Source organism: Lotus japonicus, chromosome 4 (assembly GCF_012489685.1).
Source record: "Lotus japonicus ecotype B-129 chromosome 4, LjGifu_v1.2".
In the NCBI taxonomy this organism is placed as follows: Eukaryota; Viridiplantae; Streptophyta; class Magnoliopsida; order Fabales; family Fabaceae; genus Lotus; species Lotus japonicus.
Window position 1 is genome coordinate 67703531 of NC_080044.1, and position 27485 is coordinate 67731015.

Here is a 27485-nt window from a genome sequence, read left to right on the forward strand (position 1 = left end):
AAGAGAACAACGACTTAGAGGCTTAGGATCAAAACCATGAATTTTGGTGGAGAACGACAAGATCGAACCCATCGCTCGAATGATCTGCATGGTCTGGGTTTAATTTCAGAAAACACATGATCCATATCAGCAACTTGATGATGGAAGGGGAAGAGAAAGGGGTGTCGGCGAGAAGGAGAAACCAGGGGAAGGGAAGAGTCCGATTTGATGCCAAAAATTGAAAAGGGAAGGAAGAGATAGAGGAGGAGGAAGGCAGAGAATGGGAAAGGTGGAGGAAGGAAGCAGAGAAAGGGGAAATGAAAAATCTCATGCCACCAGATCCCCTTCTTGTCGTCCTCGCCGTTCTGTCACAATATCGGTCAAAGAAATATGAAGCGAGACAAATGGAATTTTTTTAAGAATTAGGGGTATTTGTGTCTTCACAATGAAATAATTCAACTGCACCACCGTGGTTCATTTTTTAATTGAACCACGGAAGACTTCGTCCCTCTTTTTCTGTTTTCTTTAATTTGTAATGCTTTTCTTTTGGGTGAGTTAAGTCACAATCTATGTTCCCCATATGTTTTGCGCGCCAAGCAAATCCTGTCGGCCATAGGAAAATACAAGAAAAATTATATTTGGTACTACTAACACACCCACACGGCCACACCAATAAATTTAACAGAATAAAATAGAGAGAATTGAGTGATAATGCGAAAGTAAAAAAGATACAGAGATATTAAATAAATTGAATATTGTCAATGTCAATGAGATGAGAAAAAGTGTAGTGTAAATTATATATCTAACTGGAAAATACAAAACACACACCTTAACTTTAATCATTTATTAATTAGTTACATGTCTTCTTTTTTGTGAGTACCTTTGACTGAAGCCTCAATGAGTATCTTAGCTAGCTAGCAACCAAACCCTCTATTATTTGGTTAATATAATGATGAAAGGATTAAGGGGGACTTTGTTTTGAGATGTGAACAAGAACTCGTGGATCATGGATACCACACCATATTCTGCATAGCTAACCATGTATTCATAAACAGTACTGCTTCTTTTTGTGTTAATTTATGTCATTTGTTAATATTATTATGATAATTATTAATTAGCCATGCGTTGATGAAGCCTCACGTGGTTTTCTGACTAGAGTGCTCCGGCGAAGCATGCGCGCGGTTGGATGTCAGAATTAGATATTGCCTAGCTAGATCTTCTCTTCTTTCTACTCTGTGCTCTAGTCTATATTATCCTATTGTTTACGTGGATTTCTGGTAAACAAATATCCTCTTAGTTCGACTAAAGGAAGTTTAGATTCAGGGTCTTTTTGAGAAAACGCTTTGCCAAAGTATTGTGTGTGTGTGTGTGTTTTTCGACAAAAACGAATTGGTTTAGACAGAACTGAATTTCATTAAACACGGGTCAATTACAAAGGAGTCACATACATAAAATAACGCAAAAACTAACAAGAGATGTAGATCTCGACAAGAAAATGCATAAAGGAACTGGGAATTAAATAAGCTTAAACACGAGAAAACTAAAGCGTTGGTTCTGCAACATACTCCTCCATCATCACGTTGTGCTCCTTGAGTCTCATTGATGCGGACATTTGGAGCTTTTGGTGAATTTTCAGAGTTTGAGTTGGGAACCCCTTTTTCTGCTGCTGCTTCTTCTATTTATAGTGCTGTTCCTGCCCACGTTCTTGGCGGTTTTTCTTAGATTTTTTATAGGAAAAAAATATTATATTGAATAGAAGAAGGTAACATGTACAAAACAAATATCCTAAGATGATGAAACTACCTCACTTAATACCTCAAGGAAAATAGACTAATCAAAACAAGCCTCATTAAAACCTTAATAAGATAAAATTCCATTGAAAAAACCTAGCAAGGAAAAAGAGTACCAATTTTAACCTAAAGCAGCAAATTATTATTCATAAATTTGGTTCCTAAACTCCATTTCCCTCGAAATTTAAATGACTTTATATGAATTTGGCTAGTAGGTGTATGTATAAGGTGGTGTTGAAGATTCTAACTAATAGGCAGTACATGTGCAGCACACATATTTGTGAAATTAGATAAATTTAAGATTTTAGAAAGACTTATGACTCAATTGTTATATATTGCGCGCTCTGCATATCACTCTTGCGCTGATATTGTTGGAGAAATTTCTAGAACTACCTTGTTGAACTAGTTTATTGTCATTCATCATGTCATCCGTGGAGCCAATCTGTGTGCAGACAAACTCAAATGATTGTCAAACGATACTTACAATATGCGAGAATGAATCCCTATGAAAGCTACTACAAAAATTAAGAGCAAGTATAGTGTGGAGACACACTTGCCAAATATGGTCATCCAAGAGACCAAGACGTGGAGTTTGAACAGGAAAATGTTCCTCTGTTTAATGTCCTAAGGAATGATGTAAAGGGAGTCCCCTAGGTTTGCTTAATTCCTGGGCTTGAGCCATCACCATTATAACAAAAAAAAAAGATGTATTTTTAGGATTGTGTCACTGTGTGATATATTTACCCACGACAAAACTTTAAATTTGGCCCATTATCCCAACCGTAAAAATACGGCCCATTATCCCTTGAAACTATTGTTATTGTTGGATATTTATTTTATCAATAAACTATTGCTGGACTTAGTTTATTTTTTTTGTCAACGCGGGACATGGGTTTATGGTTTTGACATTGACATGTTTCTCTAATTGGAAGAGGCTTATATATGATGAGATAACACTTTGTGGACTAGACCTGATCTTGATTGGGCACCTCTTTCCCAATCCCATGACAAAGAAGAAGAAAAAAAACTCAGTATTAAGAAAACAAAGAAAACTCTAACTCATGACTTTGTCAATTTACCTTCTGAGCTTATAAATGTGTATTTGGACTTCTATTAAAATTTAAAGTTGAGGCCCAAATACACATCGAACTCAACGTGTCAAATTCACTTCTCCGTTGTTTATTACCTTAACATACTTGAAATTATGTTGATATTTGCATCAATGCAAAAACAACACTTATGGACACCATATTTCAAACGCGAGCTTTTCATAATTAGAATTCAGAAGAGGAAACTTTCTAAAGTTTTTGTCAAGTCTTCCCGAATGTCAGACAGAAGCTGCAAACACTTTTAGCCATCTTTGTGTTCATGTTAAAGTGAGACTTAAAGAGAGGGGAAAGAAAATAGGCAAATTGATAATGACAATACTTCACGTGATTGAGTTGTTGGCATCAAGAAACTTGACTCAAATATCTTGATCTTATACTTTTTGTTGCTATTCTACTTACCAGCAACAGGTGAATTAGGTGTTCTGGTCATGGTATCTCAAGGTGCACACACTTGAAAATATTCATTTTAGGGCGGTTGCATTTGGACAGTTAATTTGTTCCTCTTATAGTGAGGAATTATTGTAAGAAAATTTTATGAGGATGATGTATATAACAATCGACTTTAATGTGCATCGGATTTCACCGTATTAGCATCGCCGCACTAATTTTCTCTCTGAGTAATTTGCAGTAATCACGTTCAAGGAAACATAAAGCAATTTGGATTAATGCAATGATTTTCATGCCATCATTGGTAACAATTAACAAGAAGGACCACCCAATAACCATGAGTGAAATAAGAAGGACCACATAATTGTTGGTGCACGATGTCCACTAATAGAAAATTCTTCTTGCAAAAGCTAAACCAATAATGGTGATAATTAATTACAATATCACTTATAATGATTCTCATTTCTCATTTCTCAATTGCATATAATATGCGTCGACGTCTATTATATAGCTATATACAAGATATATTCCTTTCATATTTTTAAGTGAATAATGCCCAAATATGATAGTGAGGTTCTTTATATCTAATTTTACCTTTTATGTTCATTTTTTTTTTACCTTTTCACCTTATTTATGAGCATGTCATTATCCACGCTTCAAATTTAAGGAGACTCTTGCGTAAGAGAATATGTTAGAAATATATAAACTTTTAGGATAATTAATTATTGACAATTTATGCATAGAATGTGCAAGCTAGAATAACCTAATTTTCGTTTGAGAGATCCTCTTGAGAAAACCTCTCTTTAGGTACCATTCCAAACATATTCTCTGCTGCTTCATCAATATATAAAATGTGGGAAATTGATGCATAAACATATTTAATGAGCCAAGAATTTACCAAATTGTTGCATCTGTCCTAAGCTTCATACCTGAGATCAAATGAATTTGACATGGTAACCCATGAATGATAATTGTTCTCATTCAGAACATGATTCACTGATGATGTTGTGAGGTTCTCTTCTTCGTGAACAAAATATTAATTGGCTGAGTTTTGAGGACGATCAACTAAAGCTTGTAGAGGTTGTTGTTGCGAGGAACTACCCTGGACTTACTTCGACATTCGACCACCATATTACAAAAGCAAAGACGAATGCTTCTACAAAGTTGTTCTTAAAGATGATGAAAAGCTTCATGGATTGTGCCCATGAATGATAATTAGTCTCATTCATAACAAGATTCATTGATGTTGTTGTGTGATTCTCTCCTAGGTGAGCATAGTATTAACTGGCTGAGCTTTGAGGACGATCAACTCAGGCTTGCAGAGGTTGTTGCTGCGAGGAGCTACCCTGAATTTGCTTTGACATTCCAGTATCATATTGCAGAAGCTAAGATTTTTTTTGTTAAGCTTGCGGAAGTAAGATGAATGAGAGAATAAGAAGATTTTCAATTTTGACTTCAAGGTAGTTCATGATTTAACTACGATCAAATATCCTTTGGCATGTCCTTGGGCGGATCGACCTGATGAAAGAAATTTATATTTTTGCTTGCTTAGACTCTATTGTCTCTTTCCATCTTATCTTTTGTGAAGCTAATAGATGCGCATATCACCTTTTAAGATTGGGTCATAGTTTCTTGAAAGTTAGTTTTAACTGTAATCAGATTCTTCATTTTTAGTTATCTCTTAAGAGATGAAGTCGTGGTTGTCTCTTTCCCTAGATTAGTTCCTTGATCCGTTGTTTTCTAGACGTTAGCACATTTTAATATTAAAAAATCTTTAAAAAAATCTTAATGCCACTTGAATTTACTCATTCACCAATTCAATTTCTTTGTTGAAGCAAGTATGGGTAAAACAAATATCCTAATCACGCACGTCTATATTGATGCTATTCTTTTGTATGTATATGTCAATATGTGATGCTTTGTCACATGAAATGTGGAAGAGTAGGAGAACCTAACCTTGAGGGTTTAGTAAGTCACATTCCAATAAAAAAAACTAGGCTAAAAAGCATTTTTGGCCCCTGATGTTTCAAGTTTGTGTAAATTCTGCCCCTATCTAGTTTTGTCGACCCTCATGTTTTCAAACAGTGCACCGTCTACCCCTGACGAGGGGTAGACGGTGGGGTAGACGGTGCACTGTTTGAAAACATGAGGGGTAGACGATGCACTGTTTGAAAACATGAGGGGTAGAAACATCGACAAAAATAGAGTAGGGGCAGAATTTGCACAAACTTGAAACATCAGGGGCCAAAAGTGCTTTTTTAACAAAAAAAACTATCTATCAGAAGCAAACAAGCCTTCCATGTGTTCCATCCCATCATGACACGCTTTCATGTCCATAATTTTCATTTCGTCGGCGCCCTCTCTATCTACTAGTGCACCTCCTTATCTCTAAGATTGTTTTAGGCAAATGTCATTTTCAGTTCAACTAGAAACGCACTAATTATATATCTTTTCGTTTTCTTTAATTTCCTTTGGACCATTCATAGTTCTCCACGCCCATAAAATATCAATGCTATCTATAGTCTGTTATTCAGTTGGAATCTAGCCTGTTACATTACCATATTAACCTTGTGTTATTTGTTTTATTTAATTCTTTTACATTGGAAAAATATTCATATTGCATTTGCTTTTTATATATGCAAAGTATATGTGTTGCTTGTGTGTGTGTTTATACTTTATTCTGATGATTGTCTTTGCCGTACAACTAAAAATAAATTAAATCAGAAGGAGATCAGTACATGTTGGTAAAAAATAGCTTCCTTTTGGGAACCATATATTTGCTTAAAGCAGTAATTTCTTTAATTAAGTACAAGTGAATACGATATATGGAAGAAAACCAACAACCATAAAACAAGATCATCTTATCTTTACTTTTTAGTTTTTTCTCAAGGGTAGAAGAAAGCAATCATTATTAACACATGTCGGGTGTGTTAAGTTAAACTACTACTATTTCTGTTCTTATTTAATTGTATGAAGATATAAGAAACACTCATAACAATGAGTGAATTTAATTTTTGTTAACTCTTAGAAAAATATTATTTATTTTCCTATTTTACCAATTAAAAATATATTTTTTCTTTCCTCTTTTATTACTTGGAAAAACATAATTTAATGCTTTCTTGAAATATTAAGTGGACAGATATATAAGAATAAAAATATTTTTTTTTAAGTGGACAGTTAATAAGGAATAGAGGTAGTATTATGCAAATTAGGAAATTAATGAGTGGAACAGATCAATCATCATTAATTGAGTCGATTCGATTGAATTACTTGGTCAATGGTTCCTACTCAGATCAATTGACTCAATATATTTTTTAATATATATTAAATATCTACTAATGGCACAACACAACATGTCTAGGTTGTGACTTCATTCTTATCTTTCAAGGTTCGAAACGGATTTGGATCCTCTCCATCCAACTTCTCTCCATCCCCTCTCCATCCAAAATCTGAGCCATTGATTTTAAATTTTAAAGGTGAGGATTAATTCATGTTTTCTCTCTCTTCTTAAATTGATTCAAGCCTTTAAATACAATTCATTTTTTCTCTCTCTTCTTAAATTGATCCAAGCCTTTAAATTTCAAAATCAATGGCTCAGATTTGGATGGAGAGAGGATGGAAGGAGCATGGATGGAGAGGATCCAAACCCGTTTGAAACTTATGAGAATGCATTTTTTTTATCAAATTGATTGAGGGAAAGGCTAGTTTAACCGAAACTAGAACTGATCAAAACTCTTGAAAGGACTCGTCATAGCTAGGTTTGGTTTTGTATGATCAGTCAGTCCAATGAGTTTGGTATGAGTTTTAAAACAATGATCTACACAGATATAATACTACTACTAAAATGTGAATGTGATAAAACCTTTTCTCTTTCTCAAAAGAGAAAAAAAAAACTTAATTTTAAAATAATACTACTACTACAATTTTGTGGGTCTTTAAATATTAATTAAGTTAACATAAAAACTCATTATCACTATTATATAAATAGTTTCTTTTATTTTTATCTCAAAATGAGTCATAATACATTACTCCCTCCGTTCCTAAATATAAGACTTATTCCAATTATTAAGAAAATACTTAATGTGACTAATTAGTGTATTGACTTTTTAAAAATGCATACATTCTTTCCTATTTAGCCTTTGTCATTTTCTCTTACTAATAATCATTGTATTCATTGTTAGTTGGATTAGTAGTAATTAATGGTAGGTGGTAACTTTGAAATTGAAAACATACCATTAATGTGAGGGGTAAATATAGAAGAGTACAAAACATTTTGTTAGATTATTGTAAGAACATCTCCAATGCTAGTTCTTATTTCTTAGTTCTTAGCACTATTCATGTGGGCTTGTACTGTCACATGTGCTTAAGCAACTCTATGCACATTTTGCTCCAACCATGAGTTCTTAGTTCTTAGTTATTAGCACTATTCATTTGGTCCCACAATATCATTATAGTAGTAATATTTTTTACTTTCATATAATTTTGATTTAAATTTAAATGCTAATTCAATATCTAAATTAAAATGAATTGATGAATGAGAGAGAAAAAATTAACTTTTCATGCTAAGAATTCAAAAAGTAAAACATCTTATATAAAAACGTAGTTCTTATTTTTAAGAACTAAGAACTTCATGTCATCTCCTCCAATGGTTAAGAACTCAGTTCTTAATTTTTAACTCAAAAATAAGAACTAAGAACTTTGCATTGGAGATGCTCTAAGATGTCTTATATTTAGTAACATGAAAATTTTGAAACTAAGTCTTATAATTAGGAAGGAGCAATACATGTCGACTCAAAGGTAGTCTACGGCTGTAATTTGTGGGACAGCCAATGTTAATTGACCATGTTGTCCCTCATGCATGCGGATTCTGATTTCACATGAATGCATGCATGATGCATCACTGCAAATCTGCCATACCAGTCCGCATTAGCGCGTGCCCATGGACAAATTTGCCCCTCCTTCTGACCTTGTTGAAAAGTATCTGCCAATACCAAATTAAAGTGTTTATCGTTTCATTAAAATAAAAAATAATTTTAAAAGAGGTCTATTCAAACTATTACTTTCATATCTTATTTCGTCCATTAAAAGTTTTTAAGTAATATGAAATATTATCATATCTTATATTTTTTAAGTGCCTTCATCTAATCTCCTCTTATTTTATTTTATTTCTCTTATTCAACAGAAGAGGAAAATAATAGGTGAAAAGGAAAGGTAATAACTAATAAGAGATAAATATAAAATATTGTTTGTTGAGATGATATAGAAATAATTCTTCAAATAGTTATTCAATAGTGGTATAACTATAAAATGAATTTTGACCAAACATTGATGTTCTTAAATGACATCAGTTTTAAACAAATGCAAAGTCTAAAACAATTTATTTATTTATTTATGCACCTTTCTATCAAGACAAATATTAGCTACTAAAGTGTACATCATGAGTAGTTCACATGTAGTATAGATAATAAAACAAAATTTTACATCAAGAAATGAATAAAGAGAAATCGACAGAATATATGAAATCTTATCAAGTAATGCCACACCACTCTCTCACGATATGGCTCTATTCTGAATTTTCTTCGGATGTATGAATTTATGGCGCATATGGTGTGTGTGGATGGATAATATGCATATCATTAACAACAAACAACCGCAACAAAAATAAATGCAGTGTCGTCAAATAAGTGCATGTTCCGTTTGAAGTTTTTTTTTATTACAAGAGGAAATATAAAGCAGAAAAACAAACTAGAAATTAGTGTCTTAATACAATGACGCATAAATAAACGACGGTGGTTGACCTCAAACCCAACAACCCATCCCCTCTCACGATGCATTTCTAGCAAAATAGTCCACTGTATTATTGCTTTCCCGCGGAATATGGACAACTTTGATGCTCTATTCCTTCCTTAGCCATTGTCGAACGTAAAAATCTCATCTCTAGCCTAGAATATATATGTCCACTGCAATCGGCATCTGCATAACGCGCACCACCTCCATACAATCCGATGCACATATCAATCTCCTAACCCCAAGTGCAGAAAACGTAGAACCTCCTACAGCCCACATATCCTTGTATGTTCTGTTTGAAGTTATGCAAAAGTTAATCCACAGAGAAATTGAAATTTGTCACTTTAAATTTGATATTGATTAAAAAAATTAAAATTTGGCCACCTAAATTTAACGTAAATGCACGTTGAGTTTATAATATTGAGAAGTGTCAAAGAAGAAATGAATATTTTTATAATTTAAGGGGTGGAACTATTTCAATCTCTAACCGACACAAAGCTGAAATGTACTAAAATTGTTGTTGAGGGAGTCACTCACTACCACAATAACCTGCAATAGGTAATAACAACATTAATTTTATTTTTATAACCAAAAGCAATCTCTTTCTCTATATGCATCCGCTTAAGAATGGCAAAGCTCATAACTTGGTTAAAGCTCAAATAGTTTGTAAACAATTCGTCTCCAAACAGACATGCAAAAACAAAGATTTGAAAGCAACATCGTCCATCTACAAGACAAATCTTCCGCAACCACCGGAGAAATCACATGAGCGGGAGCACATGCAACCATACCTAAAACAACACTATCATGATATATATCTAGTAATGCAACCAAAACCAACCAAACCAGAATCCAAAATGGAAGCATCAAAGTTTACCTCGATAACTCCCTCTCGCGAAGAGACTAACTTCGTCTCACAATAGAAGGCAAGTCAAGCTAAGGCTTCAGAGACTCAACCCTATCCAGCACTTGCGAGATCGACCACCTAGCATCACGAAACAAAGAACGACAATGAGCCTCTTACATACAAAACAAGACGGTGGCAAAGTGTCGCGGATGGATAGCAACAATAACAACCGCTACAAAATAAATGTAGTTTAACCGATAAATGTATGTTTGGTTTTGAGTTGATGCTACTACACGCTAGCTTGATTTCACATATAAAGAAATTAGAATTTGTCATCTATAAGTTGATAAAAAAAAAAGCAGGTTTTTGCCACTTATCACGTTGAGTATAAAAAAAATATCAAAGAATGAAGGAGTATCAATAAATGGTTAGTTCAAGTGGTATATATTTAATTCTCGTTAAGTAAGGCTTCTAGTTCGAGTCTAGTGGATGAGAAAGAAACCTCGCGGAGAGAGTTAACTCCATCATGATATGAACATTCCCGGTTCGGACAAGATTATCTTCGAAGGAAGAGAAATATCTTTCACCAAAAAAGAATGAAGGGGTATTTTAGTAATTTAAGGTGTGGAACTATTCCAACCCTTTTGTCCAACAGAAACAAAGCTGAAATATATGCTAAAATTGTTGTTGAGGGAATCAGTGAGAATCACAATATAGCTAGCAATAGACAATAATAGCATTAATGTTTTCTCCATAAACATAAAGCAATCTCTCTCTCTCTCTCTCTCTCTCTCTCTCTCTCTCTCTCTCCACTTAAGAAGCTTTCTCTCTCTCTCTAAAACCAAGGAACTCCACTCCTCCTCGAATCTCCACACATACATCGAGAGAGAGAGAGGGAGAGAGTGTGAGTGTCTGTGAGAGAGTGCGTGCGTGACCAGTTTTGGGTTCATGGATTCGTTCTCTCGTCTATAATTTCCTCGGTAATTTGTTATTCCATTCCCTCAATCTCTATTTCTATTGGATCATATTTTTTCCATCAAATTTGCAGCTCTTCGGTTCATATACTCTGATCCATCATGCAGATTCGGCGGTAATGTGGTGGCGTGAGTCGTGACTGATTCCTTCTCGTTCCATAGCTATGGCTGCAGATTCGTCTCTTGAAGGTAACGCCACTCTATTCACCTGTGATATGCCACTGTTTTGATTGAATTTCATGAAGGATTCGTTATCTGCGTTATGATTCTCTGAGTCCTGGGATTTAACGTAACGATCCATTTGTTGATTGATCTGTATGGACGTATGATATGGTGTTTTTAGCATTTTGACATGTCTGATTTTTTTTCTGGGAATTGATGTAATTTCTTGAGATCTCTTCCTCTAACAACTTTCTCAATGTGGGGTACTGATCAACAGCCTTTGATTTTTCTAAAGTTTTTTCTTTTATTTTTTTCATAGTGGTGTTTTTATTTATTTATTTATTTTTAGTTTTCTGGCTTTTGGTAAAGTCTACGCTAGCTTTTGATGCTTGCTGAGCTGTTACCTGCATTTGAGGCCAAACTGAGCGGTGCAAAATAATATTTATATTCATGAATTATTATAAGGTTAGGCTAGATTTGTATCGTGCTAGGAGATTGCCACCAACTACATTAACAGGTCCATGGGTTCTCTATTAGGAGGGTATGACTATGGAGTCACCTTGTAAAAGTCCAACTAAGTTAAGTTCAACTGCCTAATTGACTGACTTTATAAGTCCATTACAAGAATTCTGAGACCAATTATCCAAAACTTAAAGTTGTTGGGTAAATCACACATTGGATAGTATAGTTTTATATAATATTTCTAACAGGACCCCTCACGTATATATGAGCTTATTGGGTTTGAAGCACCGACAATGCAGAGATTCACCTACATGTACTGAAATTCAATTTTTTTTACTAGAATAATTATTGAGGGCAACAAGGATCGAATTCTAGACCATTTAATCATAGAAGCTATGATTTTATGTCATGAACCAATTGTCCAAAAAGCTTAAGTCGTTAAGTAAATGGCACATGAATTTGTTTTATATTATATTTGTAACAACCTATATTTCTATATTCTACTCTGTTTCAAGTGGTTAGGATGTCCTTGTGATGCAAAGTCAGCTAGTTTCAGCTGTATACGTTTTCTTATGTTTCTTGTTCTTGCTTTCTTGGTTATGTTTGAACTAGTCAATATTATAGACTATATAACATAATGGGGCCCTTAACTTTTCAGATACATAAGCAGAAAGATAGCTGCATTATAGTTGCATGTAAAAAAATGAAGTGTTTCTACTTGTAGTCAACATCTCAATTTATTGATCATGACATGCCTAGCATGAATAGAAGTCGCAGCTGGAGTCTTTGTAGAACTAGTCTTGTATCCTTCACTACATGGAAGTTCTAAAACTGGTGTACAATCATGTATGCAATATACTGATATGTGTTTTCCTTAATTCTAGGTGTTGCTCTTGATCCTTCTAAATGCAGTAACCTGAGTATGGAGGAAAAAAGAGAGCTTGTGTATGAAATATCTAAGTGGTCTCATGGCGCATCCGAGATGCTGCAGTCATGGAGCCGTCAAGAGATTTTGCAAATCTTGTGTGCTGAGATGGGGAAAGAAAGGAAGTATACTGGCCTGACAAAGTTGAAAATTATAGAAAACCTTCTAAAAATTGTTTCTGAAAAGAAATCAGGGGGGCCTGAAATTGCTACTGACCCTGAAACACATTCTTCTCCTGCACAAGGACAGAAACCTACTAAAAGACAGAGGAAAACTGAGACCCCGTCTCGATTACCTGTTCCTGCAAACAATCTTTCAGTTAATAATGGTGGTGACATGGGGAATACCGCATACTGCAAAAACTCAGCATGCAAGGCTACTCTACATCAAGCAGATGTATTCTGCAAAAGATGTTCATGCTGCATTTGTCATCAATATGATGACAACAAAGACCCTAGCCTGTGGTTAATATGTAGCTCTGAAACTCCATTTCCTGGTGTTTCGTGTGGCTTGTCATGCCACCTTGAGTGTGCTTTAAAACATGATGGTTCCGGAATTGGTAATGATTGTGAGCGTCCCAAGCTCGATGGTGGCTTCTACTGTGTCTCTTGTGGGAAAGTAAATGATTTACTCGGGTAATTATACTTTCTGTTTCTTAGATCACAACATGTATCCATTTAATTTCTGCTTCTCTTTTTCCCTCTTTTCCTGTATTAGGGTTGTCTTCTCCACTAGAAGCTTTCTACACTTGCTAATTAGTAATATGTTTCAGGATTCAGCAAGATTATATTTAGTCATTTGTTGTTTACAAGATAAATCAAAAGACTTCCAGAACAGACAATAGGAAATAAATAAGTCAACTGAGTTTTTGTTTTTTTTTTTTTTATATTTTCTTCATGCTAAAGTGCAACTCTTTTCCTTCTTCATGCTAAAAGTCTACCTAGAATTCTCGTGAACGAAAAATTTCTTTGGCTTTTTTTTTGGAAATTGAATGACAATTAGCAGAATATTTGGTTTAACTTCATGAAATGAGTCAATAATATAACTGGAAACCTATCTGTTATTTTTAATACTTTCTCCCCTTTCTTTGGCTGAGTTCAAGAGGCTTTCAGCTTGTGTATAGTAGAAAATAGAATCATGGTACTATTTGCTTTATAATTTGATTTAAACATGCATAGGACTGTCATTTCAAGATGAATATTATCAGCATTGTGAATGAGGGACTGAGAGATTGCTCAACTGTTGAATATTTTTTTGGGACTGTTTAGCTATATGGATTAGTGACTAGTGAGCTATGGGGAAGATATTCTTATTGTTCAATCAAAAGATGATGCTGTTGTTACATTAATATGTGTACTGTGTAGTATGCGTTTGTAATCCTTTTAGGATGAAATTCTGGAAAATGTGTCGGGTAATGATGATTCTCATCTAGGCTTGTTTCTTATAATGTGTATTAGATGCTGGCGAAAACAACTGATGGTAGCAAAGGATACCAGACGCGTGGACATACTATGCTATCGTGTCTCCTTAAGTCAAAGACTTTTACAAGGGACTGAAATGTATCAAGAACTTTATAAAATTGTTGATGAAGCAGTGAAGAAGCTTGAACCTGAAGTGGGTCCACTGACTGGCTCACCGGTAAAGATTGGTAGAGGGATTGTGAACAGGCTTTCATCAGGACCTGAGGTTCAGAAACTCTGTAATTTTGCTCTAGAATCACTCGATTCTCTGCTTTCTAAAAGGACCTTACCTTTGTCCCCCAGCCCAACTATTCAAGGTGATCATTCTTTCTGAAATGATGTTGCCTTTGTCATTGTTTTCTAAAATGACTACTTTACCTCTTATATTGTTTTTGGGGGTATATGTACTTGTATTGGATTTTATTTTTTCAAATTACACAGCTAGGTTATTGCCATGGATAGTATTTATCAGCAGATTAATTTTCACCATTGTGTTTGGCTTCTCGAATAAGGTAAATTATTGACCAGGCTATGATTACATGATGCTTCACACTTTCAGATGCACATTTACTGGCTCCAAATATGTTGAGGTTTGAAGATGTCACTACAACATCCCTCACTGTTATTTTGGGTTTTGAAGATCCTTCTGGTGAAAATATTGCTGGTTACACCTTGTGGCATCGCAAAGCTGATGATGTGGACTATCCAGTGGATCCAACTTGCGCACTGCTCCTACCAAATAGAAGATTGAGTATCAGGGGTCTACTTCCAGGTACGGAATACAGTTTCAAAGTTGTTTCCAATGACTCGGCGGAGTCGGGTATGTGTGAAGTTCAGGTCTCAACAGAGCATGGTGAGGATGAAGTCCCTAATTGCTCAGCCACAGAAAGAAGTCAGAGCCCTGTAACCAACTGCAGCAGCCTTTCCAATCCGTCATCAGTGGAAGATGAAACCAATAACAGTAACCCATATAGTGACCAGACCGATAATCGAGCCGATAATTATCATTCTTATCACAAGGATAGTGAACAGAATGCTTCTGAAAATTTATCCAATGGTGTTATCAACTGTTCCAATAAGGTTGCAGTGGGGATTCCCACTGATTCGGATTCCTTGTCAGACAAGCAGCATGATGTAGTAATGACTGGTTCCCAACCTAGTTCTGATGTTCTAAAGCTTGAGAAGAAGCAGTCACCAGACGAACAAGTCACTGAGGACATGAGCACTGAGGACGGGTTGAATTCCACGGTTCTAACCGGAAGGGAATGCGTGCCTCTAGTAGGTAGATCAGAAGGAGGCCTGCCTAATACTCCATGCAAACTGGAATTACCTAAGGATGGGCCAGGAAGAAATGGGAGATCTAAATCCAGTGGCAAAGATAAAGAAAATGGATCTGGGAAAAGGGAGGGCCCCCAAAATGGAAGCACATCCAAGAAGAGAATTGCGGAAAGGCCAGATGAGGGCTGCGCCGCCGCCAATGGTTCTTCGGATCAGGATTTTGAGTATTATGTAAAGGTGATTAGATGGTTAGAGTGTGAAGGACATATAGAAAAGAACTTCAGGCAGAAATTTCTGACATGGTACAGCTTAAGGGCAACCCTTCAAGAAATGAGAGTTGTGAAAATATACATTGATACATTTCTTGAAGATCCAGCGTCTCTTGCAGAGCAACTTGTTGACACCTTCTCAGAATGTATATCAAGCAAGAGAACATCAACGGTGCCGGCAGGATTCTGCATGAAGCTTTGGCATTGATCATGTTTTGTAGGTCCAGCTACTAAGCCTGAAGATTGAAGCCCCTCCAGGGTTGTTAAAGTAATTCTTTAGATTTATATTATTCATCATTTAGACAAATATCAAATATATTTATTCAACATTATCATTCATAAGATATGATGATGTAAGTAAGAATTTTAGATTTACTTCAATTATACAATTACTACTGCAAATTGATAACTTTTTCAAATTTCAATACATTGAAGGATTTATGCCAAACTAAATCATCTCTGGCTTTGACCAAAGGAGACATTGTTGTCCTTTTGATATTGGGGTTTGTCTGATGGTGGTCGCGTGTCTGATAAAAGTTAGTACAAGAATATTGTGGTTTTGTTGGACAAGACACGTTTGTGATTACTGTAGTCGTAGGTTGGTCAATGAAGCACGGAATTGGATTCATTTGATGTATAATTCCTAGACGGAATGAAATCAATGAATGATGTGCGTGACTGTGAGTCAGGAATTAATGATTGTTTCAATGATGGAATGGACTTCTTGTTTCAAATGCATTTGAATAAGGTACAATGGATTCATCCATGTTGACGACGAGCATGACTTTGAACATGAACTTTTGAGTTCGGTACCTGATTAACTGAAATCGATGCAAAATAGGAATTTTTCTTTCCTTTTTCCTACTTAGGTATCCTTACAAGAAACAAACCTGTTTAGTTATTGAATTAAAATGAAAACTCCCTCTAGTTCACTAGTTGTAAAGTGTCAATTTGGTTCGGTGCACATTTGGTTTTAACCCAATTGAACGTCAACCGAGTCTTAAGTTGCTTTCATGTTTTCTATGTTACAAGGCCTTGTAATGTACATTCTCAAATAAATGCACCGAATGTTACTTTCAACTGAAAACCAAACATGAACACGTTTCAATTTCAAGATCATCCTGAGAGATCAATTTAACTACGTTATTTGCTTGTTGTTCTTGTAACTCATCATGAACTATACAAAGAGTTAAAATCAGGAACTAAAATAAAATACTAATCACTTTACAGGAACTAAAAAGTAAAAACCATATTTTACCCCCAAATTTAACATGCCTCAAACTCATAACTATTATCATTCTATTTTAGTCCATTACTCTTCATTCTATTTTTAGCAAAGATGGCATAGGTATGGAATTAGAGCTCAACACAATGGGTAGTGCTTGGAGTTTCTTAGACATTGAACAATGGTCAAAGTTGACTACAATATTTTTTGACGATAAACCTTGTTCATATAGGCAGAAGAAGCAGTATAAATGTATTAGAAATTCCAGAAATTGCACATGCACTCTGAGACATGTTCAAGAGAAACACAAGCAATTTCACTAGTAAAGAAGGCTGTTTGGGGTGACCAAACTTGTTTTCTGTGCTCCAGAAACGCCAAGAGAAAAAGGGGAGGAATCATCTGTATATTTTATTCAACCGATCAACTAGCTGTCAAAAACTCCTCAACTCAGCACCAGGAATTGGAGGCCCCCACGCCCCACCTACTCCATTAACAAAGTTGTGAAACTGTACCATATTTCTTTTACTATTGATTAACCAAAGCTTTGTACTTGTGCTCACCGTCTACTCATACTACTTAAACATCAAGATCAAGCACTGATCTGGTTCATTCATAGTTCCATAGCCTACTTGAGTAAAATGTCTGCTGGAACTTTCACAGCTCTGGTTGCTGGGGCTGGCTTTGTTGGCTTGAAATCCAACTCGTCAAATCTTTACCCTGTTACAGGGTTCAATGAATGGAAAAGCAAGACTACATCCAATGGTTCTAAAACTCTCTGCATGAAGGTGAAGTAATTTTTTGCAATATCCACAATTGATAAGATCATGATTACATTCATGCTGGTATTTTTCTTCTGTAATATTCTTTGATCTGTGATATGTTTAAACTTCCAAACAGACATGGAATCCCATCAATAATAGGAAGTTTGAAACACTATCCTACCTCCCACCCCTTACAGATGAGTCCATTGCAAAGGAGGTTGACTACATGCTCAAAAAGGGATGGATCCCTTGCCTTGAATTTGATGAGGTTAGTTCAAGTTAAGCTAACTTTTGTTTCTATTGTGGAGTTTGCTTGTATTTTTAAAAATAATAAAATGGGTCACGCTGAATAGACATACACACGCGACTTGACACCTGCAATTTCGTAACGCCTTTTAAATTAATGGTGTTGATTATGTGTCCGGAAATATTTATGTTCAAAGATCATTTTCTGCCTGAGATACATGGAAACTAGCAATTCCCATGCCATCATGATCTAATAAATTGAACGCAATGTTTAGTTATTAGCTTTGCTATTTTGGTTTTTTTTTTCTCTTTCATTTATGGTTCGGTTTTGTAAGCATTTTGTGTACCTTAGTAACATGAAACTCTGTTTTGTTTGAAACATGAATGAAGTTGGGGCATATTCGTAGAGAAAATAGCAGGATGCCAGGGTACTATGATGGTAGGTATTGGACATTGTGGAAGCTACCCATGTTTGGTTGCAATGACTCATCTCAAGTTCTGAACGAGATCCAGGAATGCAAAAGGGCTTATCCAAATGCATATATACGCTGCATTGCATTTGACAACCACCGCCACATGCAATCCATGGCTTTCATCATTCAGAAACCAGCAGCCAATACCACTACCACTTGACTCGTTTTACTCTTGTTTCTCTACAAATCCTTGTTAAAATTCTCAATCTTTTCTTTTTTTCTGAAATATGTAGTGTGGTTCACAGTTTACGAATGAATAAGACGGTTTTGGAATATCACAGTGGTTTGATTGAGATGCTGATTCTAGGAAATATTAGTGGATTAACATCGTCATATGATCTATATCTTATTAAATTGCAACTAGACACACACCTTTAACACTTTTACCATAAGTTTTTTTTTTGACAGAACCATAGTTTAATTTTAAAAAGGACTCTATTTGGTTTACCAAAACCATTATCAATGTCCAATGAATGTAACATGTGAATTGGTCCCACAAACATAGTGGATTCCATGTACAAGGATTGAAGGATTAATAGTTTTTTTTGTTTTGGTCAGTGAAGGAATAATAGTTTAATACCGAAATTCTCAATGCAAAACCAGCCCATAGATTTTTTTTTCAGTAGCCCATAGATATGTAATCCTTGTAGCAAAATTTAACCAGCCCAAAAGTTTCACCTTACATCCCCTGATTCCACCAATATGTGCATATTGTGTGTCAAGGTGTGTGCATGTATGATTTGCACATACAAACCATAATATTTGCAAAAGCTTTAGATTAGTGGGTTAACCTCTAGACCCCTAATTTCCTAAGAATGTGGTCCTTTATGGAGTCGTGTTCACAACAAGAAAATGAGTACATCACCGATAAACAATCAATTTATTCCAAAAATAAAAAGTGCTTGGCATATTTTACAATTTTCGACTTCCCTCCAAGAATTAATTTGTTCAAAGAGCCAATGCTTGGCATACTAGAGTGGATGAAATTCTTGGGTTTTAGCACTTGCAGCTAATAAATCAGAATTAATAAGTACATCCATAATCAAAACTCTTGCATCATGGTATAAGGCTTGTTGCAATGCTGCTAATATCAGTTTGAGCAATTCTTAGGTGCACAAGTTATGTAGTTAAATCCACATACTGCATGAAAAATCAGCATATTCTTTTAATGCTATTTGATAATTAGTTAAAAATGTTGACAAGCCTAACAACACCAATTACACTGGACATTGAGGTGGATAGCACAGGGTATCAATGAGCAACACATAAAAACTAGTTCTTACAATTACAACCTTCCATTTTGGGTTGAACCAAGGGTTTCTCACTCCAAGATTCCATATGATTGAACAGCAACCAACACCCATCTGCAATGAATAATGGCAATACATGATTAAGCAAAGGAAAATGCTTAATAGTACAAAAGACATTTCATGAAGCGCACAAGTATAAGGGAGAAGCCCACAGTGGAAGTGCATTTACGACTTTACGTTCCGTATAAAATTAAAAAAGATGGCCCCTGAACGTTCATAACAATCTCTTAGCAAATAATTAATGTAAAATTACACTAATCTGAAGCAACACAAGCAGCAACATAAACAGACAATCTGCAGACAACATAAAACAAGCTAAAAGACATGCAACCAACATTGTCGCCTTGTTAGGAAATCAAACTTAGCGTAATAAGTTCAAAAATTAGGAACACCAATTACCCAAATGAAGAATATAATAGAATGTTTTTATCTCAAGGGAAGAAAAAACAACACATATTGATACACAGTACACACTAATGTGGAGGGTTTCCTAAAATAAAGATTTCATAGCAGTAATATAGTAAATAATCATTATCCTTATTGGTAACCATGTTATTTCAAAGTTACATTGAGCTTAGCTTATCCATTTTAAAAGTTAACACTAAGAAACAAAATAAATGCACTCCAGCTCTGAGCCCAATTATGTAAAATCTTTCTTATGCGCAAATTTTATAGTTACTATTACTCTTACACTCTATCTGGCCTATCACAATTCACACATTATGTTCCCATAGTCCAACTACTTGTATTTTCTCTTCAGCCCAACATTAAACAAAGCTTCAACAAACATTAAGTTTATTCCACAAAAGGGCTCTTTTGAATGCCCTAAGGTTCACAACACACAAGTTCTGTCCCACAATGCATGTGTATAATGGGGACAAGAAAGTTTTGGCCTTCCCCAAGTATCCTATGGTGTTTGCTTCCATGGTAGTTAAAATCAAGATCAAACTCATGAGATCATATAAGTCTACAATTATTGCCACTCCAGATCACGCCTAAAATCACGATTTGGTGAGATCTTGTAGGATTGCCGTGTTTAGGTGTAAAATTGGTGGAATCAGATGAACCCATTTTCCCGTTTTCAAGAGGAAAAATCAGAACAACAGCTCACTTGACTTTGAGCCCTGTTCTGTTTTCTACCATCATGAAATCACCTCTGTCATGTGATTCAACCGGTGGTTGGGTCCTATGGGTGGTTCAACTTTGCTGATGACTAGGTGAGGACTTGTGGCGGATGGATGATTCAATTTTATTTATTGCTGATGCCAGAGAGTTGTGGTTAGACACTTGTTGGGGCAGGCAACTAGGCAAGGTTTGTTGCTGGTTCGGCATGATTCTTCATGTTGTAATAAATTCTTCATTGCTATAACATGTCTTTAGTTTCTTGCTGGCTGGGTGGTTCATTTGAACTGAATTTTGTTGGGTGTAGCAAACATCTGACGGTAAAGGTTGTAAAAAACCTTTTTTTGGCTGGTGAATCCCACGAATACATCTGTAGATTTTTTTTTACAGGATCTTATGATCCATGAAACGACATGCATTTCACGATTTTACACTCCCCTCCCAGTACCCAATTCTAGTAGCTTTTCCATTTTGACTACCATACTCGCTTCCACACTAAATGAATTAGCAGCATAAAGAGCTTTGAATATAAAACTACAAAAAGAATCTGGTTTCTACAAGAATGAAAATAAAAGGAGGTCTTATGAGCTTCATCATCACCACTAATGTGAACCGGAACATGAAGAATAAAATTAGGGTGGTAATGAATTTGTTATCCCCTCACCTCTCGTATCAAAATATTCCCTTTGCAAGGAACTAAACTATCATCCAGCTTAACGTCTAAAAACTAATCCGTCCCTGAGTGTTTCACGTGAATTTTAAAGGAAATAGAAGACAAGCTGTGAATTTAACACAAAACTAGGGATATTTACCTCCCATAAAAACTTTTCATTCACAATCAATACAAAATCCACCATCATGATATTACTTACATGGTAAAACTGCAAACGCCTAAAATGTGTTGTATTTGCAGAAACATTCAAATAACTACACATATTAAGCATAAATATATTGTATTACTACTCGATACCCTCACAAATCTTTCTCTGAACACATAAACCTAACCTATATGTTGAAATCTAAATTAACCTCATTTAACCAGGTCTGCATGAACTTTCAATATAGAGGGGAGGATATTGAGTTTGTGTAACAAGAGTAAAATGCAGGTGACAATTACTCCAAGGTGTAAGCTTGATTGGAGGATAACAAGTCCTTAATTAAGGGAGTAGAATTCTACTGATTCATGTGTTTGTTCGTATAGGAAAAAAGGGGTAACTTATCATGGACCTTGACACTCCAGTTTGGGATTAATCACAACAATAGTCAGGTAGGTGCAGGGTTACAGAGGAGATAAAAAACAAAGCGATGAAACACAATGACTGGAGAAGGAATGGACAATGGAAGAAGAAGAATGACGACAATCCCATCGTCAACAGTCTAATTAACTGAAACAATAACCATAAAGAGTGGCTGAGTGAATTAAAAAACTTCAAAACATTGTTGGCACTTATCTCCCACGAATGGTTGCAGAGAAAGCACTAATAGCATCGCAAGAGAGTAGTTAACAGCAAAAATATTGAGTTCATCTCATGCTAAGCATGAATTCCAAACTACATCATACAATACCTGACAATAATACCACATACTAAAAACATAAGAACATAGCTATCAGCACAAACCCACAAGGTTACTGCATCAGTTATCACTCAATTGAAAACATTCACTTAATGGCTATCATTAGGAAGAAGCAGATAAGATAATTGATTTTTTCAATCATGTGCTGAAGTAAACTAAACCCTAACCTAATTGCAAGAAAAACCCTAATGTTATCATAATTTGGGAGAAAGGGAAGGAAAAGGAACACACCTAAGGGCGATTCTTCTCAGCAGGCAAAGGGCGATTGAATCCGCCACGACGGTTCATGTACTGTCTCGGTTGGCGTTTGGTGACGGCTCTGACGCCGCTGACGTCAGCACCGGGGACGGGTTTTCCCTTAGTGGAGTCAAAACCAGTAGGAATCCCTAGCATCTTCATCATCTCAGCCTCATCTTCATTAACCTCAACCTCTCCTTCTCCTCCTCCTCCATTCTCTTTGTGCTTCTGCTGCTGCTCCTTCACTATCCCGTCGACGAAGTCCGACACCACTTTCTTCGTGTCCTTGTGGTCGTCCTCCACGGAATCTCGCCGGTGACGCTTCCTGGGTTGGTCAGGGGAAGGCGTCCGGTGGTGACGGCGGCGGTGGGAGCGCTCGGAAGGAGAGCGAGAGCGCGCGTGGCGGGAGCGGCCATGGTCGATTGAACGCGAACGCGAACGGGATCTCTTGCTCCGTGTTCGGTCACGGTCACGGTCTCTGTCACCACGGTCGCGCTCCTCCTTCTCGCGTCTTCGTTCTCTGTCTCTGTCGCGGTCTCGATCGGTCATGGCGAAGCTTTTTGGTGCTGCATTTGGGGGTTAGAGTGAATAGTATGTGGGTTTAGGTCAAGTTTGATGTAACTCCTAGTTTTAAATTTTTTGCATCAACATTCAAGCTTAAGTTTCCATTAAGCATTAAGATTGAGATTTTACATTTTTACTTGACATTAACTTTATTTTTTTGAAAAAGTTATTAGTGAATCGAATTGTAAAATTTCGCTTTTTCAATGGGAAGTAGGCGACTTATGTGTGACGTTTAGAGGTTGTTGTTCGTCCACATGTTCCTGATGGAAGAATGAGTGATTCGTTCCCTCACATATCATGGCCTTAGGCCTTACCACTTGGTCCTCGATGGCCTGCGGGGATTTTTATCAACCGATCTTTGCTCACTTTTTGAATGTGACTATCCTGCATTCGAAATCAGTCACAATTAAGACTATATATTCCTTCTTGATGTATTTTCTGTGAAGATCAAACTTGAAAGTTTTTCCTGCACATTCATCATAAGTTGCTAATTACTCGGGATATTTGAATAATTTTATTTTTTAATGATAGTAATAGTAATGAATTTTGAATTTGGCTTTATTATAGGAATAAATTAACACCAAATTAATCTAATTTTTAGGGCTAGCTTAAATTGTAGGTTATTCAAGCATCACCAGGGAGTATGAAACTCTTAAAGTTGAGCCGCCTTAGATCGAGCATAGCTTACAACTTTTTGGGTTTGGTTTTCATCATGTGATGGTATGTACATGTTTGACTATGGCTCTCTGTCTTCTCAAAGGGAACTCCCCAAGGTTTCATTAATATGCTTCCGTCATCAATCCTATTAAATCATGAGATTTACGGACATTCGTCTGAATCATGCATTTTGTGGTGATTTTAAATTGCCAAAAAAATTGATTTTTTTAAATAAATATAAAATCATGGTTCTAACGGTCTCAAACCACCAATTTGTATGATTTAATACATGAAATTTGTGGTGATTTGAGATTACAAGAATCATGTTTCATATATTTTTTACATTTCGTATTTTGTGGGAATCATAAGCGGCCACAAAAAGTATGTGTCATCTGTATATTCCAAATGTTGAGGTTCAAATTGCGCGACCCTAATTAATTAGCCAGCGTATGAATGCAAAGAAACAAGTGTAAGACAAAAACACTGTTTTTATACCTCAGTGACTATACACATATTGTTTTCATCTAGTTTATTCTTATTGGTTTTTCTCTAGCTTTTTCTTCTTTTATCATCACATCATGAATCATATCATATAACACTAAGTTGAGTTACTGAGTGTCTGACTTACAATATTAGGTCGAGTTTCCCCACACGCCTACTACGATTTATACAATTGAGTTATTGTGTGCCCAGCTTACACAAATGTAGCAACCAACTTATGGTCACTATCGCAAAGGTAACTTCAAATCGATTTTCACGCCTTTCCCTTTCAATTTCCCAAGGTCAACGACCAAATGACGGAAACTCCGCTTGAGGATAAGAAGAGCAAGCACTGTCTGTCCAACCAAGGAATTCATATGAGCTCCGACCTTCTATTATTCCTATATAAAGAAAGGAACACAAGACAAATTAAGCTTTACGCTTCATCTTAGCTCTCCAATAAAACTCCTAGTGACTTGGGCGTCGACGTATCTTTACAAGTACCACCAATAAAGGACCCAACATCACGAAGAAGGGGCATTGCTACAAAGAAACCACCCATGGAGAAGGTCCTGGAGTAAGATCAAGTTCGAGAGGTATAACCAGGGCACCATCACCACGATTAGAAGCAGTGGCGGAACCATAAATTTTAGGAAGCATAGGCAAATTTTTAAGAAGTGTATTGTTTTATGATTAAGTCCCTGTATTTTTTCCTACCTTTCAAATTTTGCCTAATCTCTGGTCCAAAGAAAAAAAAGAAAATTTATTGGAGCCCAGACATAGGCCCCACCAAGCCAGGCGGTAGTTCTGCCTCTAACTAGAAGCACCTAATTCACTCGTTCCCAAAGTTAATTTACATCTTGTTGTAAGTGATTGATTGGATTTGTCCGATCAAAATATTTTAATAATAATTTCTGATCGAAATTTGGCTATGGCGCACCTAGGCCTAACTACATAAGGAGATATATATGTTCGTTGTGAGCTTGGCTTGCAGTTCTTGTTTGAATTAATTTTGATAGGAGAGTGCTCAATGCTCAGAAGAGAGGAACTTTAATGGTGTAAAGGTAACCACCACGCGCATGTTCACGTATACTAGTTGTCCAGAAAGGGACTTTGTCGCTTCCAACGCCCAAGATCATAGTGCAATGCCATGCAACAAAAGCTAAATACTATCACCACCTTTAATTTGATTCACACACACTCACATACACAGTGACAGTGGTCCTCGATCTCATATGCTTCATTAACACAGACACACGTATACAAATTAATCAAAAGCAATAGTAGATTTGTTTTATCTCGTGACTGCATTCATTTCAAATTAAATATGACTCGATCGCATCATAATTTATGGTGCCATCCATTTTCTGAATACATATTCAAATAAAATTGCTTGCTTCAAAATGAGGCAGCAGAACAAAAATGATGCCATAAAGTGTGAGTGTGAGGGATTGAAATGTAAAAATGAATATCAGAGGATCAATACATAACTTTGTAAAGAATTACTAAGAGCACTGGATATAAAAAGTCTTGGTCATAAAGCTATGTATGTTGATTATAAGTATGACGATCGTCTTCAGAATAAAATTAATCTGTTCAGAAATCTATAACAGTCTCTTCCAATATATAAGTAGTTATTTAAATAAATTTGTGTTATCCCTTGTATGAAGATCTAGCTTATTTACTACTAACCCAACTGATAAGCATGTAAGTCGTTTGTTGATGCAAAATTGACCATAGTTCCAAGACAACTAGCTAGCAATGGCATGGGCTCAAAGCCTATGACGATATATATAGTGAAAACATTTGGTCTTCGCTGATGTTACTGCCTCCAAGTAGTACCTTCACTAGTCTCTTTAAATTGCTTCATGACAAAGCTTTTGATGTCATTGTTTTAAGAAAGATAAGTATAACTAGAATAAACGATTAATGCATATATCATGTACCAAAAGCCTAAATCAGCATCAATTGTCGACAGAAAATTAATAACAAATTATCATCATCATCATCAAGTACTAGATTACCTAATGGATGAAATCAACTTTTGTTTGTTTGCTAGTTTTTTTTAATCATGCTACACCTTTTCTTTGGGTTAATGATGATCAGATGACAAAATGTCTATTATTGACTGAAAATGAACACATAAATTATATTTGAACTTGATTTTCATCCAGTGCTGTTATTAGCTAGTGACGAATGTGTACAATTTTATAGTTTGGTAGTGTGAGATTAAATTTTATATTATTCTGTGACAACGCTGTGCTTAAGAAAATAAAAGACTTGTGATTTAATTAACTGCTTCATACACCATTATATGAAGGAGAGTTAGGTATTTATTCCCTACTTCGCTTTATATAGTTGGTTTACAGTTTACCTATCCACAAAAGGGTACAGATTCTTTGCTGAGGAAAAAAAAGCACACCCTTTCAAAGTAGCATTGATTTTTTCTTCTACGTACTTATCAATTTATCAATTAGAACATAGCAATTCCTTCATGAAGTTCATGCATGGGTGACACAAATATCAATTTTAACCCAACAACGTTGATGGAGTGGAGCATGACATGGTATTGTATCTAACAGGTTCCATATTCGAGTCCCTAATTGTCTCATTAGAGTGAGGTGAACATGAACCTATTGTAAGCGATTTTTTAGTCCTATAGTTTTTTCTACCTTAAAATAAGGCACATCCCTTCATCTCACCCTAATTAAAAAAAAAAGTAAATATCAATTTTAACATGAACTTAGTCTTTAGGTCTGAAAATAAGTTGAAAGTAATAGGTACTTTTTCATTACAACTCAATTACATCATAATTTCAAAGTAGTTTACCTGAACCATTACCTTAATCGGGTATTACTAAATACATATGATTCACCCTCAGAAACTGACATAAGATTCCTTCCATTTCCCCCATTATCCTCTAAAAACATTGATTTGTTTGATCATTGACCATATGATAAAAGAAGAAAAATAAGTGAAAGAAAAAAATTAAAGATTTAATATTAGCAAAATATATATTATTACAGGAAGAAGTCATGGAACACGCATCTGTAAGGAGACTAAGATACATGGCATGGTTAGCAACTGCTATTACTATGGCAATTCAATTAAGCTGAATCAACCAAATTCAAAAAATGGCAAACGTGGTCTTTTAGAATACCTCAGTGGTTCAGTAGCCACCGGACCCACTTTATATTTTTTAAGATTGAAAAGATAAATTATACTTTCTAAGAATATTTTTAGATTTTTCTCGGCTAATCTCATATGTTCATTAACTCTTACCACTTAAGCTATTATTAAGAGACATTATTTTATTTTACATTATATTTTTACTACCGGCTGAACCTACAACTTAAATCTATAACTGCAAAGTCACATGGTAACAAGCCAACAACCTGAACGAGAG

At 35.6% G+C, this 27485-nt stretch overlaps 3 protein-coding genes across 3 annotated transcripts; 2 read left to right on the plus strand and 1 right to left on the minus strand.

Moving 5' to 3' along the window:
* The first annotated feature begins 10608 nt into the window (after positions 1-10608).
* On the plus strand, positions 10609-15838 carry LOC130710860 (VIN3-like protein 2). Its single transcript, XM_057560242.1, has 5 exons — positions 10609-10879; positions 10982-11062; positions 12382-13057; positions 13880-14199; positions 14442-15838. The coding sequence occupies exons 2-5, from the start codon at positions 11038-11040 to the stop codon at positions 15635-15637; spliced, it is 2217 nt and encodes a 738-aa protein (XP_057416225.1). The 5' UTR covers positions 10609-10879; positions 10982-11037; the 3' UTR covers positions 15638-15838.
* Positions 15839-17188: 1350 nt separating this feature from the next.
* Positions 17189-18409, plus strand: LOC130711478 (ribulose bisphosphate carboxylase small subunit, chloroplastic 3-like). Its single transcript, XM_057561116.1, has 3 exons — positions 17189-17439; positions 17552-17683; positions 18052-18409. Exons 1-3 carry the CDS (start codon positions 17293-17295, stop codon positions 18292-18294), a joined length of 522 nt encoding a protein of 173 aa, XP_057417099.1. The 5' UTR covers positions 17189-17292; the 3' UTR covers positions 18295-18409.
* An 866-nt stretch (positions 18410-19275) lies between these two features.
* On the minus strand, positions 19276-23011 carry LOC130711477 (uncharacterized). Its single transcript, XM_057561115.1, has 2 exons — positions 22373-23011; positions 19276-19498 (listed from the first exon to the last, which is right to left on the minus strand). The coding sequence occupies exon 1, from the start codon at positions 22925-22927 to the stop codon at positions 22373-22375; it is 555 nt and encodes a 184-aa protein (XP_057417098.1). The 5' UTR covers positions 22928-23011; the 3' UTR covers positions 19276-19498.
* Between the last annotated feature and the right edge of the window lie 4474 nt (positions 23012-27485).